The 23,459-nt window shown below is 49.5% G+C and overlaps 1 protein-coding gene across 1 annotated transcript in view; it reads right to left on the bottom strand.

Moving 5' to 3' along the window:
* The window catches only part of dpep1 (dipeptidase 1), a 67,722-nt gene extending 44,633 nt beyond the window's left edge, over positions 1-23,089 (bottom strand). The window contains exons 1-3 of the mRNA XM_072518059.1: positions 22,934-23,089; positions 18,419-18,545; positions 8,623-8,755 (exon numbers count right to left, since the gene is read on the bottom strand). Of these exons, the coding sequence (XP_072374160.1) occupies positions 8,623-8,755; positions 18,419-18,545; positions 22,934-23,070 (397 nt within the window). The 5' untranslated portion in view covers positions 23,071-23,089. The remainder of the gene's footprint in view (positions 1-8,622; positions 8,756-18,418; positions 18,546-22,933) is intronic.
* Between the last annotated feature and the right edge of the window lie 370 nt (positions 23,090-23,459).

Here is a 23,459-nt window from a genome sequence, read left to right as displayed (position 1 = left end):
AGTGGTGGAGGTCGGGTAATAGAATAGTTTTAAGGCTGAGGTAGATTCTTGAGTGAGTCAAAGTTTATGGGGGAGGGTTGGTGTGAATGTGGAGCTGAGGCCACTGTCAGACCATCAACGATATTACTGAATGTAGAGCAGTCCCGAGGGTCTCCTAATTCATTTGTTCATATGTTTGGATGAAAATCTAACCCTGAGTAAAAAGGGAATGAGTGAAAAGGGAATTTAAATCAACAAAGTGTGCTTGTGGCCTTAGAAAAACCCACAAAATGCTGGAAATGCCCAGCAGGTCAAGTAGTGTCTGTGGCGAGAGAAACAAGGTGTACCTTTCATAAGAACATTGGCCTGAAATGTTAATTTTGTTTCTCTCTTCCCAGATATGCTGAGCATTCCAGCATTTTCAGATTTCCAGCATCCACAGTATTTTGCTTTCGGAATTATAGAATTTTTGTCTCTATTAAGTTCTTGCTGTGGCTTTTTTATTCCTTCGAACGTTGGTTAACATTAAATAGAAAACACAAAAAAATGACATTGCTAATTCTATATCAAAGACTTAAATGATGAATTTGTACAGCATTGTGTATTTTACTCCTTTTCAGGACTCAAGTTAGTGGGACATTTTTAAGATTCAAAATTGCTTCTGGATTGGACTTAACTCTGTGGCTTAACAAGGTCTTATTGCTCTCTATTGGAGCAAGTTATAGCAGGAGAAGGCACTAATGAAATACCAGACAAATTCAAAGATGCCTCAAAATCCTTTGATAATTATTTAAGACCCAAATTTAACAAAAGGATCCAGAAGCCAGGTTAAGTAGTAGATGTCTTTCTCAATGACTTGAATGGATTGGATGCAGGTTGCGATTATGGGTGATCTTAAATCTAACCTGATATGAGACTGCATTGTAGTCTTGTTTTAGATGACACTCTACCTGACCTACTTCAGTCCAAAGAAGACTTAACGTTGGAGAAGACAATACAATTGGTGAGACAAACTGAGGTCCTAAAACAAAATAGAGCCGTACTCAGTGGCTCAGAACCATGGCTCAGAAACTCCCCAGTGATGGTACAATTAATTAAAGTTCAAAGACACTCTGGGGAAGAAGGCGCCTAATGGAGCAGAAGTTCAAGATGCCATTAAACCATGCCAGCACTAGGGCGTCACAAAGCCCCACAGGAGTGAACAATGCCCTGCAGGCACTGCAGAACACTTTCACTGTATAAAAGATTTGAATGCATCATTGGAAAGATGTGCAGAACTAAAACCTTGAGATACATACAGGATGACAAGAATCTGCACACACAGATCGAACGGCCATGCTCGCAATGCCTAGCGATCTCGCGAGATATTGCAATGTAAATCTCGCCTATTCTGAACTTTTTGGCAAATCAGCATTTTAAAGCGAGACAGCCAGTCTAGTCTCACTTTAATGTGCAGATTTCCGAGGCATGGTATCTATCCCCCTCATCTCGGAGACCTCGGGCGAGCGCTGTTCAGTACTGGTCTCCACAAACAGGGACGAGACAGAATGGCACTGGTGGGGCTCTCCCAGGGGATTGGAGGCCTTGTGGTGCTTGCATTTTGCGCAGGGTGGAACCCTGGCACTGATGGTGCCACCCAGGCACCTGGGCAGTGCTATTTGGGTGTCAACCTGGCACTGTCAAGGTGCCCAGGTGGCACTGCCAGCTGGCAGCAGCACTGCCAGGGTGCTAGGTTGGTACTGCCAAGCTGGCATTATTTTGTGCGGTGGTCATTGGGCCGGGGGTGCCCGGGGACCCTCTCATAGGTGCATTGTGGTTTGGGGGTCGGGGATTGTTTCTGGGGCTCCAGAGATCAGGGGCGAAATTCTCCGGAAACGGCGCGATGTCCGCCGACTGGCGCCCAAAACGGCGCAAATCAGACGGGCATCGCGCCGCCCCAAAGGTGCGGAATGCTCCGCATCTTTGGGGGCCGAGCCCCAACATTGAGGGGCTAGGCCGGCGCCGGACGAATTTCCGCCCCGCTAGCTGGCGGAAAAGGCCTTTGGTGCCCCGCCAGCTGGCGCGGAAATGACATCTCCGGGCGGCGCATGCGCGGGAGCGTCAGCGGCCGCTGACAGCATTCCTGCGCATGCGCAGTGGAGGGAATCTCTTCCGCCTCCGCCATGGTCGAGACCGTGGCGGAGACGGAAGGGAAAGAGTGCCCCCACGGCACAGGCCCGCCCGTGGATCGGTGGGCCCCGATCACGGGCCAGGCCACTGTGGGGGCACCCCCCGGGGCCAGATTGGCCCGCGCCCCCCCCAGGACCCCGGAGCCCGCCAGCGCCGCCTTGTCCCGCCGGTAAGATAGGTGGTTTAATTTACACCGGCGGGACAGGCATTTTAGCGGCGGGACTTCGGCCCAATCTGGGCCGGAGAATCGAGCGGGGGGGCCCGCCAACCGACGCGGCGCGATTCCCGCCCCCGCCGAATATCCGGTACCGGAGACTTCGGCAACCGGCGGAGGCGGCAGTCACGCCAGCCTCCGCCGATTCTCCGACCCGGCGGGGGGTTGGAGAATTTCGCCCAGGGATCCTCGCTACACTGAGGAGTTCCAGCGAGCAGAGCTCCTCAGTGCACAAAACGAGGCTATGTGCGGACTTGCGTTCCCCGCTGAGGCCTCCTATCTAACTGGGGTACGGTCTCGGCACTGCGAGCACCGCGAAACACATGGCTAAACACATGGGTGGGCAGCACGGTAGCACAGTGGGTAGCACTGTTGCTTCATACCTCCAGTGTCCCAGGTTTGATTCCCGGCTTGGGGCACTGTCTGAGTGGAGTCTGTACATTCTCCCCGTGTCTGCCTGGGTTTCCTCCTGGTACTCCGGTTTCCTCCCACAAGTCCCGAATGACGTGCTATTGTGTAATTTGGACATTCTGAATTCTCTCTCCATGTACCCGAACAGGCGCCGGAATGTGGCGATTAGGGGTTTTTCACAGTAACTTCATTGCAGTGTTAATGTAAGCCTACTTGTGACAATAAAGATTATTATATTAAATGCGCTCGCTATTCTCATTTAATTAAATCCCATCCAAGGTCATCAATGAAATTGAGGAATCTCAGCAAGAAGAGGAACAGCAATGTTCTGTTAGGGGTGAGTTCCCAGGGCACAGGCACCTGCATTATATGTTCTCTTTACATTAAATACTTAGTGGTTGCTATTACACTCAGAATGTATAAATCCTAGCCAAATTGGAGGATAACATGTTGCAGAGGCATCATGGGGTTTACTTGGCCACATTCATGCAGCAGGTCAGTTGACGCAGGCACACACAATGACCCATTCAGCAGCTAGATGAGATTAAACCAACACAATGACTCATTCGGCAGCTAGACCATATTAAACCAACGCACGACTCATTCAGCAGCTGGATGAGATTATGACAGGCAGTTGTCTCCGAACAATGGAACCAGTTACGACGTCAATACGAGGAAGTCTCAAACTTGCGATCTATTGTGGAGACCAAGGGACAGTTGCTAAGAAACTGGATAACAGCGTTTCAGAAACCTCGGCCTGTCTATGAGTTGATCATGCAGCCACATCATGTCTAATAACTAATTTTATTGGATCTATATGTAATCTATAATCTGTATGATTGGCTCATGTCCAGCCGAAGTGGGCTGAGTAACTGTTTGAAAATGAGGGCAGCATGGTGGCGCAGTGGTTAGCACTGCAGCCTCACGGCGCTGAAGTCCCAGATTTGGTCCCGGCTCTGGGTCACTGTCAGTGTGGCGTTTGCACATTCTCCCAGTGTCTGCGTGGGTTTCGCCCCCACAACGTAAAGAGGTGCAGGTTCGGTGGATTGGCCACGCTAAATTGCCCTTAATTGGAAAAATGAATTGGGTACTCTAAAATTTTAAAAAAAAAGAAAGTGATTAATATCGATTCGCGCCCGGCCCGGCAATTCTCCAACCTGGCGTGGGCTGAGAGAATCCCGCCCATGGTGTTCCCAGCGGCTTGCTTCCCGCCGATGTAATCAAAAACTGTTTGACTGTTGGAGCAGACCCGAGTGTGGAGTGATTCTTCCAGGATTCTTTTCCGCTAACAATTCCTTAGGTGAGATCAAAGACCCAAGATATACATTATAGAATGGGGATATTTGTGTCAAAGGACATACCACTCTTTTCAAATTGGATACCGGAGCAAATGCAACAGTCTGTCTGACAAAGAACCATGGCCAGTAAAACAATGACTGAGGACAACTGAAACCCAGATATGTGTTGCATGTGGGATCAAACTAAGTCAAATGCATGTTATAGGCAACACTCCGATACAAGAGCGAAAAGATACTGTAAACATTGTAGGCGGGATTCTCCTGTGTGGGGACCAAGTCCCCACGCCGGCGGGAAAACCGGCACAAACAACTCCGGCGTCACCAGCCCCCGAAAGTGCGGAGAATTCCGCACTTCCGGGGTCTAGGTGGACGCTGGAGGGGTTGGCGCCGCGCTAGCCGGCGTCAGAGGGACTGTGCGAGTTACCGCATGCGCCAAAGGGCCGGCGTGGTTCCAAGCATGCGCAGACCGGCCGGCGTAATCTGGCGCATGCGCAGGGGGGTGCCTTCTCCACGCCGGCCATGGCATAGCCCTACAGGGGCCGGCACGGAAGGAGTGCCCCCCACGGCATAGGCCCGCTTGCAAACCGGTGGGCTCCGATTGTGGGCCAGGCCACCGTGGAGAATACGGCAGCCGGCGTTGGGGTGGCGGGGAGGGATTCACGCTGCCCCCCGGGGATTCTCCAACCCGGCGGGGGGGTCAGAGAATCCCGCCCTGTATGTTATTCGAAATCTCGAATTTTCTCATCTGAGCTGAAACACATGTCGACCTCAACCTTGTTAGGACAGTGGACAATGTCAATCAACAGTCGTCGATTATACCAATTTCCGAGTCCCTCAGGCAGTCCAACTGCAGGCTGGCATGGTGGCGCAGTGGTTAACACTGTAGCTTCACGGTGCCGAGGACCTGGGTTCGATCCTGACCCCGGGTCACAGACCGCGTTGAGTTTGCACATTTTCCCCGTGTCTGCGTGGACCTCATCCCCATAACCCAAAGATTTGTAGGTTAGGTGGATTGGCCACATTAAATTGCCCCTTTATTGGAATTTTTTAAAAGAAAAAAAGATTGTCCAACTGCACTGGATTTCAGTGCTGGGTTTTTTTGACACTCTTCACAGAGAACAAAAGTCCAGCCCTTTACCAGGAAGTGTCCAGGAGACAGAGAATAAACTTGTTCTTGTCGACGAAGTAATGAACAAATTGAACCAATGAGTATCTGAATGCGACCATGGTCCTTTATCACTGCGTCTGCTGAGCAGGTGGATCAAGTGCCTTCCTCACAGCTTCCTGTCCTACCTAACAATTACGTGCAGAGGCATCATCCAGGATTATCCAAGAGTTCACAAACAAGGAGGTTCCAGAAGTGGAGAAAGTTGGACAAAACCATCAAAAGGAACAAGGGTCAACTCACCAGACAAAGCTAAGGAACATATCAAATGTAAAGAGAGGCATACACCCACAAAATCCAATCATAAAAGAGAAATATTGGATCAAGAAAGGTATAACAGCAAGGAGAGGGACAAAAAGGGTGGGGCGCGATTGTCCGCTCACGCGCCGGTTGGGAGAATCGCCTGGGTCGGCAAATTTTCCCGTGACGCTGGTCCGACGCCCTCCCGCGATTCTCCCAAGCGGCGAGAACGGCCCCATCGAGTTCCGCGCGGCGCAGGCCGGAGAATCGCCCGAGACACCCAAAATGGCGATTCTTCGGCACCCCTGCTATTCTCAGGCCCAGATGGGCCGAGCGGCCAGCCCAAAACGGCGGGTTTCCCCCGGTGCCGTCCACACCTGGTCGCTGCCGGCGGGAACAGCGCGGGAACGCTGGGGGGGCAGCCTGCGGGGGGGGGGGGGGGGGGAAGGGGGGATCCTGCACCGGGGGGGGCCTCAAATGGGGTCTGGCCCGCGATCGGTGCCCACCGATCGTCGGGCCGTCCTCTCTGAAGGAGGACCTCCTTTCTTCTGCAGCCCCGCAAGATCCGTCTGACATCTTCTTGCGGGGCGGACTTGGAGAGGATGGCAACCACGCATGCGCGGTTTGGCGCCGGCCAAACCGCGCATGCGCGGGTGACGCCAGTTATGCGGTGCCGGCCGCGTCATGCATGCGGCACCGCCTTTACGCGCGGCAATGCTTGGCGCACGTAAATGACGCGGCGCCGCTCCTAGCCCATTATCGGGCCCTGAATCGGTAGGGATAGGGGCCGTTTCGCGCCGTCGTGAACCTCGACGGCGTTCACGACGGCGCGAACACTCTGCCTCCATTTCGGAGAATCCCGCCCATCAAGTCTCGATCCAGATAAAAGAACTTCCATTTTACATTTGGAAGAGCCAGATGTAGAATCACAAACTGATAATACACCAGTTCCTGCAAAGACCAACCAAGTCAAAGCAAAGAGGTCCAAAGGGAGACTATCAATCATCCATGTCTGATAAGGACAAGATCAGGGAGAGTTGTGAAACCTCCAGTTCATTTAAATTTATGGGGGGTAAGGTAGTATGTGTCATGATATGCAGACATGCAGATAATGATATACAGACAGGCAGCTAATGAACACAGAGAACAGGACATGACCAATGAGCACTCAGGGGTGGTATCTAACTATAAAAGGCACGAGGCACTCACACTCCGCCTCTTTCCACTGATGAACATCTACAGAGTGAGTCAGGGTGTATGTACAGCATCACACCTCCAGCACGTGGCTAAGAGCTAGTCTGGTTCAGTCAGACAGAGTAACCACACTTAGGTTAGCAGAGAGTCGAACTCATAAAGAACTGTGCTAACTGTGCTACTTGTTCAATAAATCAGATTGAACTAACTTCAAAGTCTGGAGTATCTTTTGGTTAAAGCTGCATCCAGTTGCAGCCTGTGTTATCCCAGAGTACATAACACAACAATATGTAGATATAAATGTAAAAAAAAAGACAAAGACAAGGGGCTTGGGTAGGGTGCTCTTTCCAAAGGCCGGTGCAGACTCGACGGGCCGAATGGTCTCCTTCGGCACTGCAAATTCTATGATAATTCTATGATTCTATGACATGGGGGGGGGGGGGGGGGGCGGGGGGCGTCGTGCGGGAGAGGTGTAACATTAAGGTGTTCAGGGTTGAAAGTGTTAATGTATGGGGCCGGAAAGTCAGCAGCATTCCCATGACGATATAAGAGATGCCTGACCAAGAGTTGGGAAGGAGAATGCTCATGGCTCAGACTGAGTAACACCTTTAGTCTTCGTTAAGTTCATTCGATAAACCAGTTCCTGTTCAGACATAATTATGGGTGGGATTGCCTGGTCCCCCAGCTACTTGTTTCTCGGCATCATGAGGTTCACTGGCGGTGGGCTTCTCTCCTCCCACCGCTTGTCAATGAGATTTGCCATTTAAGCCACCCCACGCCACTGGGAAACCTGCTGGCAGGGAAAAGAGAATCCCAACAGCCAGAGAATTCAGGACGATGTCTCAGCAATCGCTCCTTAGCCAGCCATAACCAACATACAACAGTGACCACTGATCACCTAATAAACCTCCTAAAGACATCGGAGTGTGGCTAGTCTGGCAATACGATCTACGCTAGGAGAGGTGGAAATTACTAATCATGGTGAATCATAATCTCTGCTGTTGTTTTCTTGTTACAGGAGCCCAGGAGGAAACATTGCTTTCTTCCACCGTTGATTGAGGCTTTAATACCTGATTGCAATCCACGCTCCTCACTATGTCAAAGACCTGGAAGAGTTCTCACACACCCCAGGTTTATTTTTCATTCAGGAGGTGGGTTGATGCAAGGTTGCAAAGCTGAAATCTAATCCTGGTGGAAAGCGGCCTCCTTTGTCCATGCAGAAGGCATGTGACCTAAGATGTATTAGTGTTTTAGCAGTTCCCAAATAAGACTCTCCATTGTTTCCAGAATTTTCTTATTTACCTAGTTGCGGATGGAACTTCCAGCAACCCTTACATGGCAAATAGCATCAAAGAGGGCAGAGCATCAAAGAGGGCAGAGTAAACCAGCAAGGCCTCTTGTGCTATCCAAGGTACCATGCACAATTGACATCTGCAAAGAGCTGAGTATCAGGTTGATACCACGCTGTAACACCTAAGGAGTCCCTACTCTTTGAGCTCAGTCAGCAGCAGTCATTGTTCAACAAGACTGGATGGGTGCAGAATCTGTTGGCCATCAAGGGCAGACGGAGACCAGAGATATCCCCAAAGCAGCCCCTGTGTGCAGGCCTGACCTTTGTTAATTAAGCGGTCAAACTCCACCGGGGGTCAATGCTGGAAAGCTCTGTGAAATTTCAACAACAGTGTTTTTATTTCTTAGCTTACACTGCAAGAACCAGCAGTTTTGAAGTGCTTCCTCACTTCATTGGCTAATCAAATTGGCATGCAGAAACGTGCTGCCCCGCTGGTGATGTGCTATGTACAGATACTGAGTTTTTAATCTTAATTATCTATCAGAGAATGTGCTGAGCAAGTGTTCAGCTCAGTTTATGTAAGCCACAAGATAAGTAACCAGAATTTTGACACATTAGTTTTGTACTTTTGACAACAAGAAATAAAAATGGATAACCTCACCTCTGCTTGAACCAACACACTGGAAAGTCCCAGGGTACTTCTGACACATTCTGTGAATAACATCAATCTGCTCCAGGGTTTGTCTCACACTATCCTTGTACTGGGTGTCACATGGTGTGTACGCTGACCAAAACTGTAAGGAGAGGCGATACATTATTTTACAATTTAGAACTTTAACAAATTAAATCCACAGAAACTGTGAGTACAATAATCAAATTTATACTTGGCTATAGGTGAGTTTAAAAAAAATTCATCTGCTGGCTAGGTCAGAATTTAGTGTCCATCCCTAATTGCTCTGGGAAAGGCGGGGGTGAGCTGCCTTCTTAAACCGTTGCAGTCCATATGGTGTAGGTACACCAACAGTGCACTTAGGGAGTGTTGCCTTTTCTGTGACTCTGCTGTAACTACGGCAATCAGTGAGTTTGCCCTCCTTTCTTTTGGTATCTATATTCTAATGCTCAGAATCGCCAGGTATCGAATGATACCACCACAAGGTTCAACCGGCTATCGATCAAAGAGCCAAACACCAGTTTGTTAGTTCAAGGTCAAGGGTACGTTATTTACACACACAATTAGTCATGCAACATAAACACTACTAGTTAGCTACACCTATCGACTAAGACAACCTGTACTTAACTTCAGAGGAACAGTGGCTGTTGTTCGATTCTGGATCTATCGGGTCTGTAGAAGTAACTGCTGCTCAGCCAGGCTCATCCGTCTGGTAGCGGGCGTTGAACTTGGACTTGCTTCTGGTGGTGCTGCGATTGGAGATGGTCGTTGCCGGAGCGCCAGGTCCAAGAGAGGATGAACATACGGCGGTCTCTCTTCTTATGCTTGGGGTTTTTTGCGCTCTTTTGGGCGGTCCTTCAGTTTGGACCCCACTAATTGGGTGATCCCCGATCACTATGTTTGATTTCTAACTAATGAAGGGGCGGGTGCCTGGATTGCCGGGCATGTCCCAAGCGGTCAGACCTTGTTGTTTACGCTTCCCTAGTACAGGGAGTGGCGCCGAAATGTCTGGGACTGTACCGGTCGCTCAAGTACCAGTCCTTTGTCTTGGTGGAGATGGGCCATCAAATGCTAATCGGCCCATCAAAATGCTAATTGGTCGGAGTTTCGATACCGTCTGGACTCCTTGCTTGCAAATATACATTTCAGGCTCTGAGCCTGAATCTTCTTTGTCCATTTTACCTGCTATGGTTTGCGAGTTTCTCTGTTCCTGGTTGCAAGTGGCCATCCCAGATAGCTACAGGAGGGAATCCCAGGATTTTGACCCAGTGACAGTAAAGGAACAGTGATACAGTTCCAACTCAGGATGGTGAGTGGCTTGGAAGGAAACGTCCAGGTGGTGATGGTCCTATATGTCTGCTGTCCTTGTCCTACTAGATGGTAACAATTGTGGGTTTGGAAGGTGAGTTTCTGTAGTGCAATTTGTAGATGGCACACGCTGCGACCACTGTGTGTCAGTAGTAGAAGGACTGAATGTTAGTGGATAGGGTGCCAATCAAGCGGGCTGAATTGTTCGGCATGGCGTCGAGCTTGTTGAGTATTGTTGGAGCTGCACTCATCCAGGAAAGCGGAGAGTATTCCATCACACTCCTGACTCGTATCTTGTAGATGGTGAACAGGCTCTGGGGAGTCAGGAGATGAGTGACTTACCACAGGATTCCCAGCCTCTGTCCTGCTCTTGTAGCCACAGTATTAATGTGGCTAGTCCAATTCAGCTTCTGGTCAATGGTAACCCCCAGGATGTTGATAGTGGGAGATTCAGCAATGGTAATGACATTGAATGTCAAAGGGCATTGATTGGATCCTCCCTTGTCGGAGATCGTCATTGCCTGGCTGTTGTGTGGCCGCAAAGTTTACTTTCCACTTGTCAGCCCAAGCCTGGATATGGTCCAGGTCTTGCTGCATTTGAACATAGACTGCTTCATTCTCTGAGGAGTCACGAATATCAGAAATAACGTCCATAAGAGAATAAAGGAATTCAACTCCCGTCAAGGGCACATGTGGTATATAGGATGGGCTAAATGGCCTTTTCTCAAAACATTCAATCGTATGTTTTATATTCTTGCACAGAATGATGTTCCATTTACCTCTATGTGTTACTGCATGAGTGAAAACAGGTTGAAAGATGGCTGGCCAGGATATTTCCATTGGAGTCATCACAGGCTGAGGTGAAATTCATCCCACTGAGCCTAAGACCACTAATGAACCAGCTTCAGCTACCTTTCTCCTTTTATTGGAAAGGAACACAGACTGAGGCCTGAAGATTCCTCCCTTGCTGGCATTAGGGTGGATTGGAAGGATGTAGCCTTATTGTAAGTATCTTGAGTGTCAGAGTGTTACTACTCATTGCAGCACACTAATAATGTTCAATTGGTCCAATAGCTGGCATGAAAGCATATCAAATTAGCAACAAGCATGTCCTGGATTGTTTCCAAAATCAACCCACTAAGATTGTCCTGTAGCAGCTGGAGCAGTTGTAACCACGACCCCAGAAGTCACTACTATCACCAGAAATTTCTGACACCATGGCCGGGATTCTCCGAAATCCCGGCCAAGTGTTGACGCCAGCATTGAAACCGGCGCGAGCGACTCCGGCGTCAACGGGTCTCCAGGCCCAGGCATTCACCTCTTCCTAGTGGGCTAGTATGGCACCGGAGTGCTGTCCGCTGCTCCGGCGTTCGAAAACCGGCGCGCCACCGCCGGCGCGGGACCGCGCATGCGCATGGGTTGCCGTCTCCGTGCGGGCCCCCGGGCAATATGGCAGAGCCCTAAAGGGGCCTGGCGCGGAGGAACATAGGCCCCCCCGGAATTAGCCCACCCGCCGATCGGTAGGCCCCGGTCGCGGGCCTGGTCACCGTGGAGGCTGGAGGCCCCCCCCCCCCCGAGTCGGAACCCCCCCGCCCTGCCACCAGGACGACCCGTGCAGGCTGAACTCGGCGGGCACTCGGTGACTCCACGGGCACGAGTGCCGCCGAATCTCCGGTCACCGGAGAATCAGCGGCCCGGCATCCGAGCGGCGTGGCGCGATTCTCGGGCGTCATTCTCCGCCGGCGGGAGTCTCCATTCTGCCGGCACCGGGGGGTTTCCCGACGGCGTGGGGCTGCCCCACAATGGGAAACCCCATTGACCGGCCGGTGTTACGGAGACTCCCGCCGGCCGGTCGACGCAGAAATGTGACGGGGCGGGTAGGAGAATTTCGCCCCAGGTGCCTCCCCAGCGATTCTCCGACCCGGCGCGGTATTGGAGAATCCCGGCACATGTTGTTGCAGTATCACTCAGACTGCTACATATTCAAGGGTGTTCTGCATGGCCTAACGGAATCACTTCAGAGTGTTTGCACATGCTGAATGTCAACACTGTTATGTTTGTGTGTGTGGGGTGGGGTTACTTTTGCTTTCAGTATGGACAAAGGATAGTCAGATTGTCACACCGTAGGTTACTTGACCAGTTGTTGGTGTCTTTTGCAGAGGTGTTGCTGGCTCACAGTCTATGATGGAAGAAGAGGGCAATCACCTAAGTGCCTCTGATAATATCACCAAGCAAACATGTAACATACTATACAGAAGGGCATTAGTTACATTACAAAAGAGACACATGTATGGTATCCATCTCCACTGTCTGCTTGCGAAGTTGATAGTCTCATGTCATTTTACTTTCAAAGAATAGGCCTGTAGCACCATCGATCACACACGAGGCGAGACGTAAAGAACTTCAATCGAGGCTTTATTGAGCAGACTTGTTCAGACTTGTTCCCCAGCAGCTCAGTCACAGAATGCAGCTGCGGGGAGTAAAACGGGTTCTTATACCCCGCCTATCTGGGTGGAGCCCAGTAGGCGGCAGATCCAATCGGGACCCAGCATCTGTCCTCCAATAGCTCCTCGGCATTCATGGTGTACCGTATTACCCCTAATACATACCACCACATTCTCCCCTTGTTAAAAAAGAACCCGGCGGGGTGGTGGGTGGTATGGTGGTCGGGGTTTACAGGGTCGGTACCTTAACCATTGAACTATATACAATCATGCCGCTTTTACTGGGCCACCGAATTATTCACATTTTACCCGATTAGCAGCGTTAACTATTTACAACAATGCCGCTTTACTGGGCCACTGAATGATATACATCTTAAGTCGATTCGATGAGTCGAGATGGTGCTCTGGTCGCCCTTTCCGATCGTCTCAGCCCGGGTGGTGGTGGTGGTGCTGGCTCGGGTCCGGTCGACTCTGGGAGCATCGCTCCTGTCCCCTTCTGTTTCCTTACTCCTGGACGGGCCTGGGAGGAGGACCGATCCCCCCGGGAAGGGGGTGGCTGTGGGGTGCACTGGCGGGAGTGAGGGGGAGGTGATTGGTGTTGGGGGGGTGTGGGGAGCTCCGGCGGGCGCCAGGTCCCGCAGAGAGACTGTGTCCTGTCGGCCGTCTGGGAACGCCACGTAGGCGTACTGCGGGTTGGCGTGGAGTAGATGTACCTTTTCCACCAGTGGGTCAGATTTGTGCGCCCGCACATGTTTCCGGAGCAGAATGGGTCCCGGGGCTGCCAGCCAGGTCGGAAGTGACGTTCCAGAAGTGGACCTCCTAGGGAAGACAAGGAGGCGCTCGTGCGACGTTTGGTTCGTGGTGCACAGCAGGGACCGGATAGAATGAAGGGCATCCGGGAGTACTTCCTGCCAGCGGGAAGTTGGGAGACTCCTAGACCGTAGGGCCAGTAGGACGGTCTTCCAGACCGTTCCATTCTCGCTCTCTACCTGCCCGTTCCCCCGGGGGTTGTAGCTGGTCGTCCTGCTCGAGGCTATGCCCTTACTGAGCAGGAATTGACGCAGCTCGTCACTCATGAAGGAGGACCCCCTATCGCTATGGATGTAGGCGGGGAAACCGAACAGTGTAAAGATGGTGCATAGGGCTTTAATGACCGTGGCCGCGGTCATATCGGGGCAGGGGATGGCGAAGGGGAAATGGGAGTATTCGTCACGATGTTAAGAAAGTACGTGTTGCGATCGGTGGAGGGGAGGGGGCCTTTGAAGTCCAAACTGAGGCGTTCAAAGGGACGGGAAGCCTTTATCAGGTGCGCTCTATCTGGCCTGAAAAAATGCGGTTTGCATTCTGCGCAGATTTGGCAGTTCCTGGTGAATGTACGGACCTCCTCGACGGAGTACGGGAGGTTGCGGGCCTTTATGAAGTGGTAGAAACGAGTGACCCCCGGGTGGCAGAGGTCCTCGTGGAGGGCTTGGAGACGGTCCACTTGTGCGTTGGCACAAGTGCCGCGAGATAGGGCATCGGACGGCTCGTTCAGCTTTCCGGGACGATACAAGACCTCATAATTGTAGGTGGAGAGCTCGATCCTCCACCGCAGGATCTTGTCGTTCTTTATCTTGCCCCGCTGTGCATTATCGAACATGAAGGCTACCGACCGTTGGTCAGTGAGGAGAGTGAATCTCCTACCGGCCAGGTAATGCCTCCAATGTCGCACAGCTTCAACTATGGCTTGGGCCTCCTTTTCTACTGAGGAGTGGCGAATTTCTGAAGCGTGGAGGGTTCGGGAGAAAAAAGCCACGGATCTGCCCGCTTGGTTGAGCGTGGCCGCCAGAGCTACGTCGGACGCGTCGCTCTCGACTTGGAAGGGGAGGGACTCGTCGATGGCGCGCATCGTGGCCTTTGCGATATCCGTTTTGATGCGGCTGAAGGCCTGGCGGGCCTCTGTCGACAGGGAAAAAATAGTGGACTGGATTAGTGGGCGGGCCTTGTCTGTGTATTGAGGAACCCACTGGGCGTAATAAGAAAAGAAGCCCAGGCAGCATTTCAGGGCTTTGGCACAGTGGGGGAGAGGGAACTCCATGAGTGGGCGCATGCGTTCGGGTTCGGGGCCTATCACTCCATTACGCACTACGTAGCCAAGGATGGCTAGACGGTCGGTGCTAAACACGCATTTTTCCTCATTGTAGGTGAGGTTGAGGGCGTTAGCGGTCTGGAGGAATTTGCGGAGGTTGGCGTCGTGGTCCAGCTGGTCGTGGCCGCAGATGGTAACGTTGTCGAGGTACGGGAACGTGGCCCGTAAACCGTGCTGGTCGACCATTCGGTCCATCTCCCGTTGGAAGACCGAGACTCCGTTCGTGACGCCGAATGGAACCCTTAAGAAGTGGTATAGCCGCCCGTCTGCTTCGAAGGCAGTGTACTTGCGGTCACCGGAGCGAATGGGGAGCTGGTGGTAGGCGGACTTAAGGTCCACGGTGGCTAAGACCTTGTACTGTGCAATCTGATTGACCATGTCGGATATGCGGGGAAGAGGATACGCATCTAGCTGCGTGTACCTGTTGATGGTCTGACTGTAGTCTACGACCATCCTTTGCTTCTCCCCTGTCTTCACTATTACCACCTGAGCTCTCCAGGGACTATTGCTGGCCTGGACTATGCCTTCCTTCAGCAGCCGCTGGACTTCGGACCTGATAAACGTCCGGTCCTGGGTGCTGTACCGCCTGCTCCTAGTGGCGATGGGTTTGCAATCCGGGGTGAGGTTCGCAAACCGGTTCGACCTTGAGTGTCGCGAGGCCGCAGATAGTCAGTGGGGGTATAGGGCCGCCAAATTTGAATGTTAAGCTCTGGAGGTTGCATTGGAAGTCCAACCCCAGGAGGGTGGGAGCGCAGAGGTGGGGAAGGACGTACAGCCGGTAATTTTTGAACTCTCTTCCCTGCACCGTTAGGTTTGCGATGCAGAACCCTTTGATTGCAACGGAGTGGGACCCCGCCGCCAGGAAAATCTTTTGGGTGCTTGGCCGAATTACAAGGGAACAGCGTCTTACCGTGTCCAGGTGAATAAAACTCTCCGTGCTCCCGAGTCGATCAAACATGGCGTCTCGTGCCCGTTCACCAGCACCTTTGTCGTTGTCGTCTGGAGCGTCCGGGGCCGCGACTGGTCGAGGGTCACCGATGCCAAACATGGTTGGTGCATCAGATCGTTGTCTTCAGGCAGTGTGGAACCGTCCACGCTGGGGTCCTTGCCTGTCAGCCAAGATGGCGGCGTCCATGGATCGCACGCGGTTGGGGGTGGACAAAATGGCCGCTCCCATGGGTCGCACGTGGCCGGGTGGACAAAATGGCCGCTCCCATGGATCGCACGCGGCCCGTGGGTAGTAAGATGGCGGCGCCCGTCCCCCCCTCGTGGTGTCCGGGGCCCAAAATGGCGGTGTCCGTTGGCCGCCCGTGGGACGCGGGGGGGTTGAGTCCATGGTCCCGTTTGTTCCCCGGAGATAGCGGCGACCCCACGGGACTGGTACACCGCTGCGTAGTGCCCTTTTTACCGCAGCTTTTACAGGTGGCCGAGCGGGCCAGGCAGCGCTGGCGGGGGTGTTTTGGCTGCCCACAAAAATAGCAGCAGGGCCCCCCCGGGTGGTCTGGGATTCTGGCTGCGCATACTTGCGGAGGGGTCGGGGGTTCGGTCGCGGCGGGGGTCCATGGAGCCCAGGGGGCTACAGCGCGGTCGGGGGCATAGGCGCGGGCGTTTTGGGAGGCCACGTCGAGGGAGGCTGCAAGGGCCCGTACCTCTGTGAGTCCGAGAGAGTTTTTCTCTAAAGGTCTCTGGCGAATTTGCGACGATGCCAAACCTGCTACGTAAGCGTTTCTGATCAGGAGGTCCGTATGTTCGTTCGCCGTAACCGCTGGGCAGTTGCAGTTTCGTCCCAGGATCGTTAAGAGCATTGAAGAATTCGTCTAGCGATTCCCCGGGGATTTGTTGTCTCGTCGCGAGCTGATAGCGTGCGTAGACCTGGTTGACGGGCCTAATGTAGATCTCCTTCAGCAAGTTGATCGCCGCTGGGAATTCTTCCGCGCCCTCGATGAGTGAGTAGATTTCGGGACTCACCCTGGAATGCAGGACCTGCATCTTCTGGTCTTCTGTTGGTCTGCCGGGGGCCGTTCGGAGGTATCCCTCAAAGCACGCCAGCCAGTGCTTCAACGCCGATGTTGCGTTAGCTGCTTGGGGGCCGATTCGCAGGCACTCCGGGGCGATCCGGAGCTCCATATTCCTTTTTAAGTCTGCTCAATAAATTGTAGCACCATCGATCACACACGAGGCGAGACGTAAAGAACTTCACTCGTGGCTTTATTGAGCAGACTTGTTCAGACTTGTTCCCCAGCAGCTCAGTCACAGAATGCAGCTGCGGGGAGTAAAGCGGGTTCTTATACCCTGCCTATCTGGGTGGAGCCCAGTAGGCGGCAGATCCAATCGGGACCCAGCATCTGTCCTCCAATAGCTCCTCGGCATTCATGGTGTACCGTATTACCCCTAATACATACCACCACAAGGCCCAAGATTGAAACCCTTTAGATTTTCAGTTTGTTCATGGGTAAAGAAATGAAATTAGCTTAAAAGGCTGAGCTATCAATCGTCACTTTGTAGATGTTGCAGACCAGAAATCACCAGCTGGTACATTCGAACACCTGGAAATAGCAACAACCCCCAGTGGGTGCTATACTGTGACCCTGAGCTTGTCAACACGTTCTTGGCAGCTCATGGCTTACTTTCCTATTTCTCACTTTTTCTGCTGTGTGCTTTCTGAGGGCTTGATTTTTCTCCTCAAGCACACTTAATGTTCCTATTCTAGATCCTTTCCATATGACTGGCCTTTCGTGATGATTGTGGGCCACCCCTCCCATTGTAGCCAGAAAGACACAAGGGAGAAAAATATGGTTCGCAATTACTTTCCCCAAGGTGACTGTACTCATACCAAGGTGATAGTGTTTTTAGATGCAGGCTAGTTTTAATAACTTCTCATATAATATTCACATTACAACCCTTTGTTCAGCTCTGAGAGAATATATGCTCATGGTGGGAAAGCGGTGTGTGAACAGTTCATGAATCTCGTAATATTCTTGTGAATATTAACATTTGACATTCACCTATAATTTACTCTTGTGAGGTTTATGGTAGGTATGGAAATGAGTCATACCACAATCATTCTTACAGGAGATACATGTGGATTTGTACCTTTACTTTTAGCCAATCTTAAGGCCATTAAATCTTTTCTGGCATTATTTTACAGCATTTGACTGCTTCTGTCACTTCCTTTTATAACACCTGCCCCACTGACAGAGCTTCCTTTCCTTAAATCAAAAAAAACAGCGATTCAAATAAATGAATTCAAACGAAACTCCAATTATTCACTCACCTGCCTTCTCACTCTCCCAGCATCTTGTAATATCTTTCCAATGACTTTTATATCTCTTTGTGTGGAAATCATTACAAGCAAAATCAAAATCCATCGTTACAAATTCTAGTAAAACTCCTATTGCCGATGTTTAGGTCATTCCTAAGGAAAGTTATTGTCCTCCTAACTCAGCACATCATGAATACTAGCCATGATTTTTGGATTTGCATTTTCTTAGCCTTATTGGCCAAATGTAATGAGTTATCTTTTCCTTGCATCTCTGTGAAGCATTGAGAGATATTTTCGAAATTGAAGAAGCAATGTGAATCCATGTTGTTCTTATTAATTTATAAAATGTCATCATGATGCTTATATGGAATGTCAGTCTGAGGAAAATGTATCGGACTCTTCATCATTCTCATTGCCTGGCATGAAGTCAACGCTTCTTCAAAATTAATGTTGTTGATCCGTAGGAGCTACATCTTGGAAACAGACCATTCATTCCAACTAGTCCATGCTGATCATTACTCTTCGTGCGAGCAAATAATTTAATCATATTTACCCACTTTGTTCCTTTATCCTTCATCTAACTAGCTAATCTAATCTTGAATATTGAATATTAATGTGAAATCAATTAATAAACAAACTGAATACCTGTCCTCCTATAAGACCAGCTTTCAGCTTGGGGATGTTGGTGTGGGTTCCATTCAGTTTGTTCAGGTCCACCTTGCTCAGTTGGTTGTTGTAACGTAGGAGAAGCTGCCACGCGAGATCATTGTGCCTGAAATTAGAAAACATTCTCTCAAATGTTAAAATCGGCTGTGACACATTAGTTATTTAAAAATTCATTTATAGGATGTGTGTGTTGCTGGTTTGGCCAGCATTTATTTTCCATTCCTAGCTGCCCTTCAGAAGGTGATGGTGAGTTGCCTTCTTGAATCGCTGCAGTCTTTGAGGTGTAAGTACACCCACTGTGCTGTTAGGGAGGGAGTTACAGAACTACAGCCCCAGCGACAATGAAGGAACGGTGATATGTTTCCAATTCAGGGTGGTGAGTGACTTGAAGGGGAACCTCCAGGTGGTGGGGTTCCCAGGTACCTGCTGCCCTTGCCCTTCTAGATGGTAGTGGTCGTGGGTTTGAAACTCACCTTGGTGAGTTGCTGCAGTGCATCTTGTAGGTGGTACACACGGCTGCCACAGTTCGTCGATGGTGGAAGGTTTAAATGTTTGTGGAAGGGGGAGCAATCAAGTGGGCTGCTTTGTCCTGGATGGTGTCAAGTTTCTTGAGTGTTGTTGGAGGTGCACTCATCCAGGCTAGTGCAGAGCATTCCATTACACTCCTGACTTATGCCTTGTAGACAGGCTTTGAGGGGTCAGGAGATGCGTTACTCACCATAGGATTCCTAGCCTTTGACCTGCCACGGTAGCCACAGTATCAATATGGCTAGTCCTGTTCAGTTTCTGATTAATGGTAACCCCCAGGATATTGATTGTGGGGGGGGGGTTCAGCGATGGTAATGCCATTGACTGTCATGGGGCGGTGGTTAGATCCTCTCTTGTAGGAGATGGTCATTGCCTGGCGTGAATGCATCTTGCCACTTGTCAGCGCAAGCCTGGATTTGTGTTTTTAAAATAAATTTAGAGTACCAATTCTTTTTCTTCCAATTATGGGGTAATTTAGTGTGGCCAATCCAAGTACCTTGCACATCTTTTGGGTTGTGGGGGTGAGACCCATGCAGACACGGAGAGAATGTGCAAACTAGCATGGATTTGTACAGACTTCCTTACCATTTCCTAAATTAGGAAGTGTGCAAAACTGTTTAATTTCCAGTTTATTTCAAAAAAGTATTTTAACGTCCTTGAGGTGTTGACACTTGTGAAGTATTCAAAGAATAATGCATTAAGTAAGACCCATAGCTCTGAAAAGTGTCAGTGACTTTTCTTTTCCTTTGCGATTGAGGGACGAGTTGGAACAAAGAAGGAAAGTTTAACGTGGGGGAACACATAGGTTTACGTGCAGGTGAGGGCATTAAGGACATAGAAAATACAAGCATATTTAAGAAATAGGATACATCTGCATTAAACCCGGGCATTAAGCTGGTTAAACTCTGCCCCCTTGGGAAATCTGAGTTCCTTGTGCTAACTGCTCAATCGGAGCAATATTTTAATAGCCTTTTAACTTTTGTGTCACATTTGCTAGTTTTCTAGAACCTGCCATTGAAAACAACATGAGAACACAATGACAATAGAGGAAGCTGATTACAACTCATTCAAATACTGCAATCAATGCTTAATATATAAAGCTGTTTTTACTTGAGAGTTACTTTCTACTTCCGTGAGGTTTACTGAATCATATCAGGATGAGTGCCACCTTGGCTACCTGAGCTTGGACCTCAGAAATGGAACAATATGAGCTGGAGCTGCACAACACAACCAGTAGCAACAGGCTGCTGTTAAAACATGAAGCTGAACACCTGAGAGGGGATGGAGCAGAAAGGGGTGCAGCTGATAGGGTACAGCTCGCTGGAGGCACCTCTCACATTACAGGGTATGCAAGTGGAGAGTCAGAGTTCCCTTGATATGCTGGAACAGCAGTGTTCCAGTAGACTCAGATTGTCTTGACGGGTGGGGTCAGTCACCTATAGCCTAGGAGACTTACTGGTGCACATGGTTGTCAAGCTTTACCAGAAATGGTTAAAGTCAACACCACTGTGATGATAGGTAGACTATCATCTGTATATAATATGAGTAGTTCACCTTCATCTGCATGTGTATTTTAAGTTATATGTTTTACTGTTGTAGTTCTAGCTTCCTACCAGTAGGTGGGACAAATATGCAGTCCCGGCACCCAGATGCACCATGTGTTCCATCAGAAAGTGTTTGCAAGGAGTTGATAGCATTCGCATATTAGAGTAGCTCTGTAGTTAGTGTTAGACATTTGTTTCCAACTGTATTCATCTTAGACATTTCAGTTATTCAATAGTGTAGTGTTAGTAATAAATAACTTTGTTTATGAAACAAAGTCTAATGTTCTTTGTTCACATGGCAATATCGAGATTCCACATCAGCCCAATCACAGAACATTACAACCACCTCAATTTATTTGCCTCCAGATCCTTCCAAAGCTCTTTCGGAGGTAGATCAGGAAGTCCCAGTTGGTAGCTCACAACATAGGTGAATGACCAACAATTATATGAATTTTGCCTGTGGCACCAATTAGACTGAGGGTTCTCTCGGGTTTACATTTGGTCTGTCTTCCCACAGGTACAGACGGAGCCGCATGCATATGCCAATCCACAAAACTATCCGGATTCAATCCGATATATTGGTAGACTGCAGGGGTTGCCACCCCATTAACGTGCAGCTGAGTACATGATTCCCAGGCAGCTGAAGATGCTGTCGTACGGTGGCGGTCCCTGACATCTTTGACCTGGAAGCATGCTTAATGATGGCTGCTAGGAGGCAACAGATAACCCCGGAATATTGTTCTATTATTCCAAAGTGATTTAGGAACTATATAGTCATGCCCATGTGTAGAGTTATATCCAGGATGCTACACGACTCACCACTGGGCTACATTCTGCTTTGAACCAACAATGTATCATTCTGCCACAAATATACTTGATGTAAGCTCCACTATCTGTGCCAAAACATGTAACTATTTTGAACTTCTGGGAACAACAAGCCTTAACATATGGCATCAGGTGTTTATGAGTAAAAGTCATAAATTATAAATGCAGTCAATACTGAATTAGATTGAAAAAGATCAAACCTGAATTAGTACCAGAGAGAGAAAAAAACTGAATAGTGCAAAAATGAGAGATGGCCGTTACCCTAGCAACGAACACACAGCTCCGGGCCAGGCCAGATTGGGAAACTGTTGATGTTGTGGAAGCATTTAAAAAGATAAACAAAAGTGCAAACTGACATTCTGTAATTTTCTGAAAGGTTCTAGTGAATAGGAAAGAGTCAGCTACATCCATTTGGGGAACCAAGAGAAAGGTTTAGATCTTTTCAGTAGTTGTGAAATGAGTGACAAAAATCCAGACAAAACCTTTCAGAAATTTATCACACAGTCAAAGTCAAACCATTGATATACATTTCAGAGCAATGAGGCAGGAACCAGGTGAGCCTGTTGATAATTTAGATCATCGATCATAGATCATAGAATTTACAGTGCACAAGGAGGCCATTCAGCCCATCATGTCATTTGGCCAATTAGAGATGAGACCAGAAGAGTTACAGAAGCTCTCTCAGCAAATGATTCAGAGATGGCCTGATAATGTGCAGCCAACATAGCCAGCAATTGCGACTTTGCCTACACAAGTCGAAACGGTCCAGTAGGAACCGCCGGGCCGAGCACAGTCGAACCTTCCAGGCGTTCAGCCTGAAAATGGTGCTTCCCACACGAAGATGTCTAAAGATGTGCAGGTCAGGTGTATTGGCCGTGCTCAAATTGCCCTTAGTGTCCAAAAGGTTAGGCGGGGCTACTAGGTTACGGGATACGGTTGGGCATAGGCCTAGGTCGGGTACCCTTTCCAAGGGATTGTGCAAGCTCAATGAGCCGAATGGCCTCCTTCTGCGCTGTGGAGATTCAATGATTCTATACCCAGCAGGGTTTAGAGAGACAGCCTGGAGAAAAGCAGGCAAAGGATCTCCCCCCTCCTGTCGTCAAGATGGAAGATGTATCGGACTTGGGGGACAGGTGTTATAACTTGACAGGAGGCCAAGGGATCTGCAACTCCAGAGTCCTTGTGGCCTCACCTGAGTACAATCTCTCTGCCACCCCCTTAAGCCAGCGGCCTTTGGGACATACCATACGAACCCCAGCCCAAGTGTGGGCCGGGTGTGTTAGACCCTTCGGGGAGCAGAAGACGTAATATAATAGGTATAACAAATTGGAATTTTCTTACAGTCGTCGCTGTCACATGTTTGGGACTTTACAAGAATACTGACTGGTGATGATAGGTGGGGAAATTCTACCTGTATTTGAACTTTCCTTTATCAATTTTCAAGAACATGCAAAAAGAAAAAAGGACAAACTTTCCCGAAAGCTCTTGATAATTAGATGAATGTCAGGGTCTTTGTGTGAGATTTCACTGCAAGTCCATCTTGATGATTTCTGAGGAAGTTTACATTTGGCACCATTACATAAGAGATTTCACTCACCCATCTATGAGAGGAGTTTCTTTCATTAGTTTCTCAGCCCGCTGTCTGTATTGATCTGCTGAACAGGGTATATAAACACACAAAAGGAACAGAAAAACCCGCATCTTCTTTATCATTGTTATCTGTGGCTCGGGCATCACTTCACTGAACTTTCAGCTTCCTGCCGCTGATTTTATATCGGAGAACAACTCAACCTTTAACCGCTCAGCTTTTAAATTCATCAATCTTTTGGCGCAGTCACCAGAAATGTTGATAATATCTAACCAGGGTGATATGTGTCAAGTGAGAAAACTAGGAATGTTCCAGGTCAGGTTCCTATTTTAAGTGAAGTTTAGAATCAAACGGATTGAGGAAATCTGTGTTTCGGAGCACAACGCCCTTCGGGGGCTGTTGTTGTACTGAATATAAAGGGCCTACATTTCTTTTAATTTTGAGAAAACACCTGAACAAACCACATAGGACTTATTTGTAAAAGGGTGAAAATCACACATGGTGGTGCTGTGCACGAGAATTGACACACTTTAAC

Source organism: Scyliorhinus torazame, chromosome 10 (genome assembly GCF_047496885.1).
Source record: "Scyliorhinus torazame isolate Kashiwa2021f chromosome 10, sScyTor2.1, whole genome shotgun sequence".
Classification (NCBI taxonomy): domain Eukaryota; kingdom Metazoa; phylum Chordata; class Chondrichthyes; order Carcharhiniformes; family Scyliorhinidae; genus Scyliorhinus; species Scyliorhinus torazame.
Note: the sequence above shows the minus strand (reverse complement) of the source record. Positions and strands in the feature narration are given on the sequence as shown.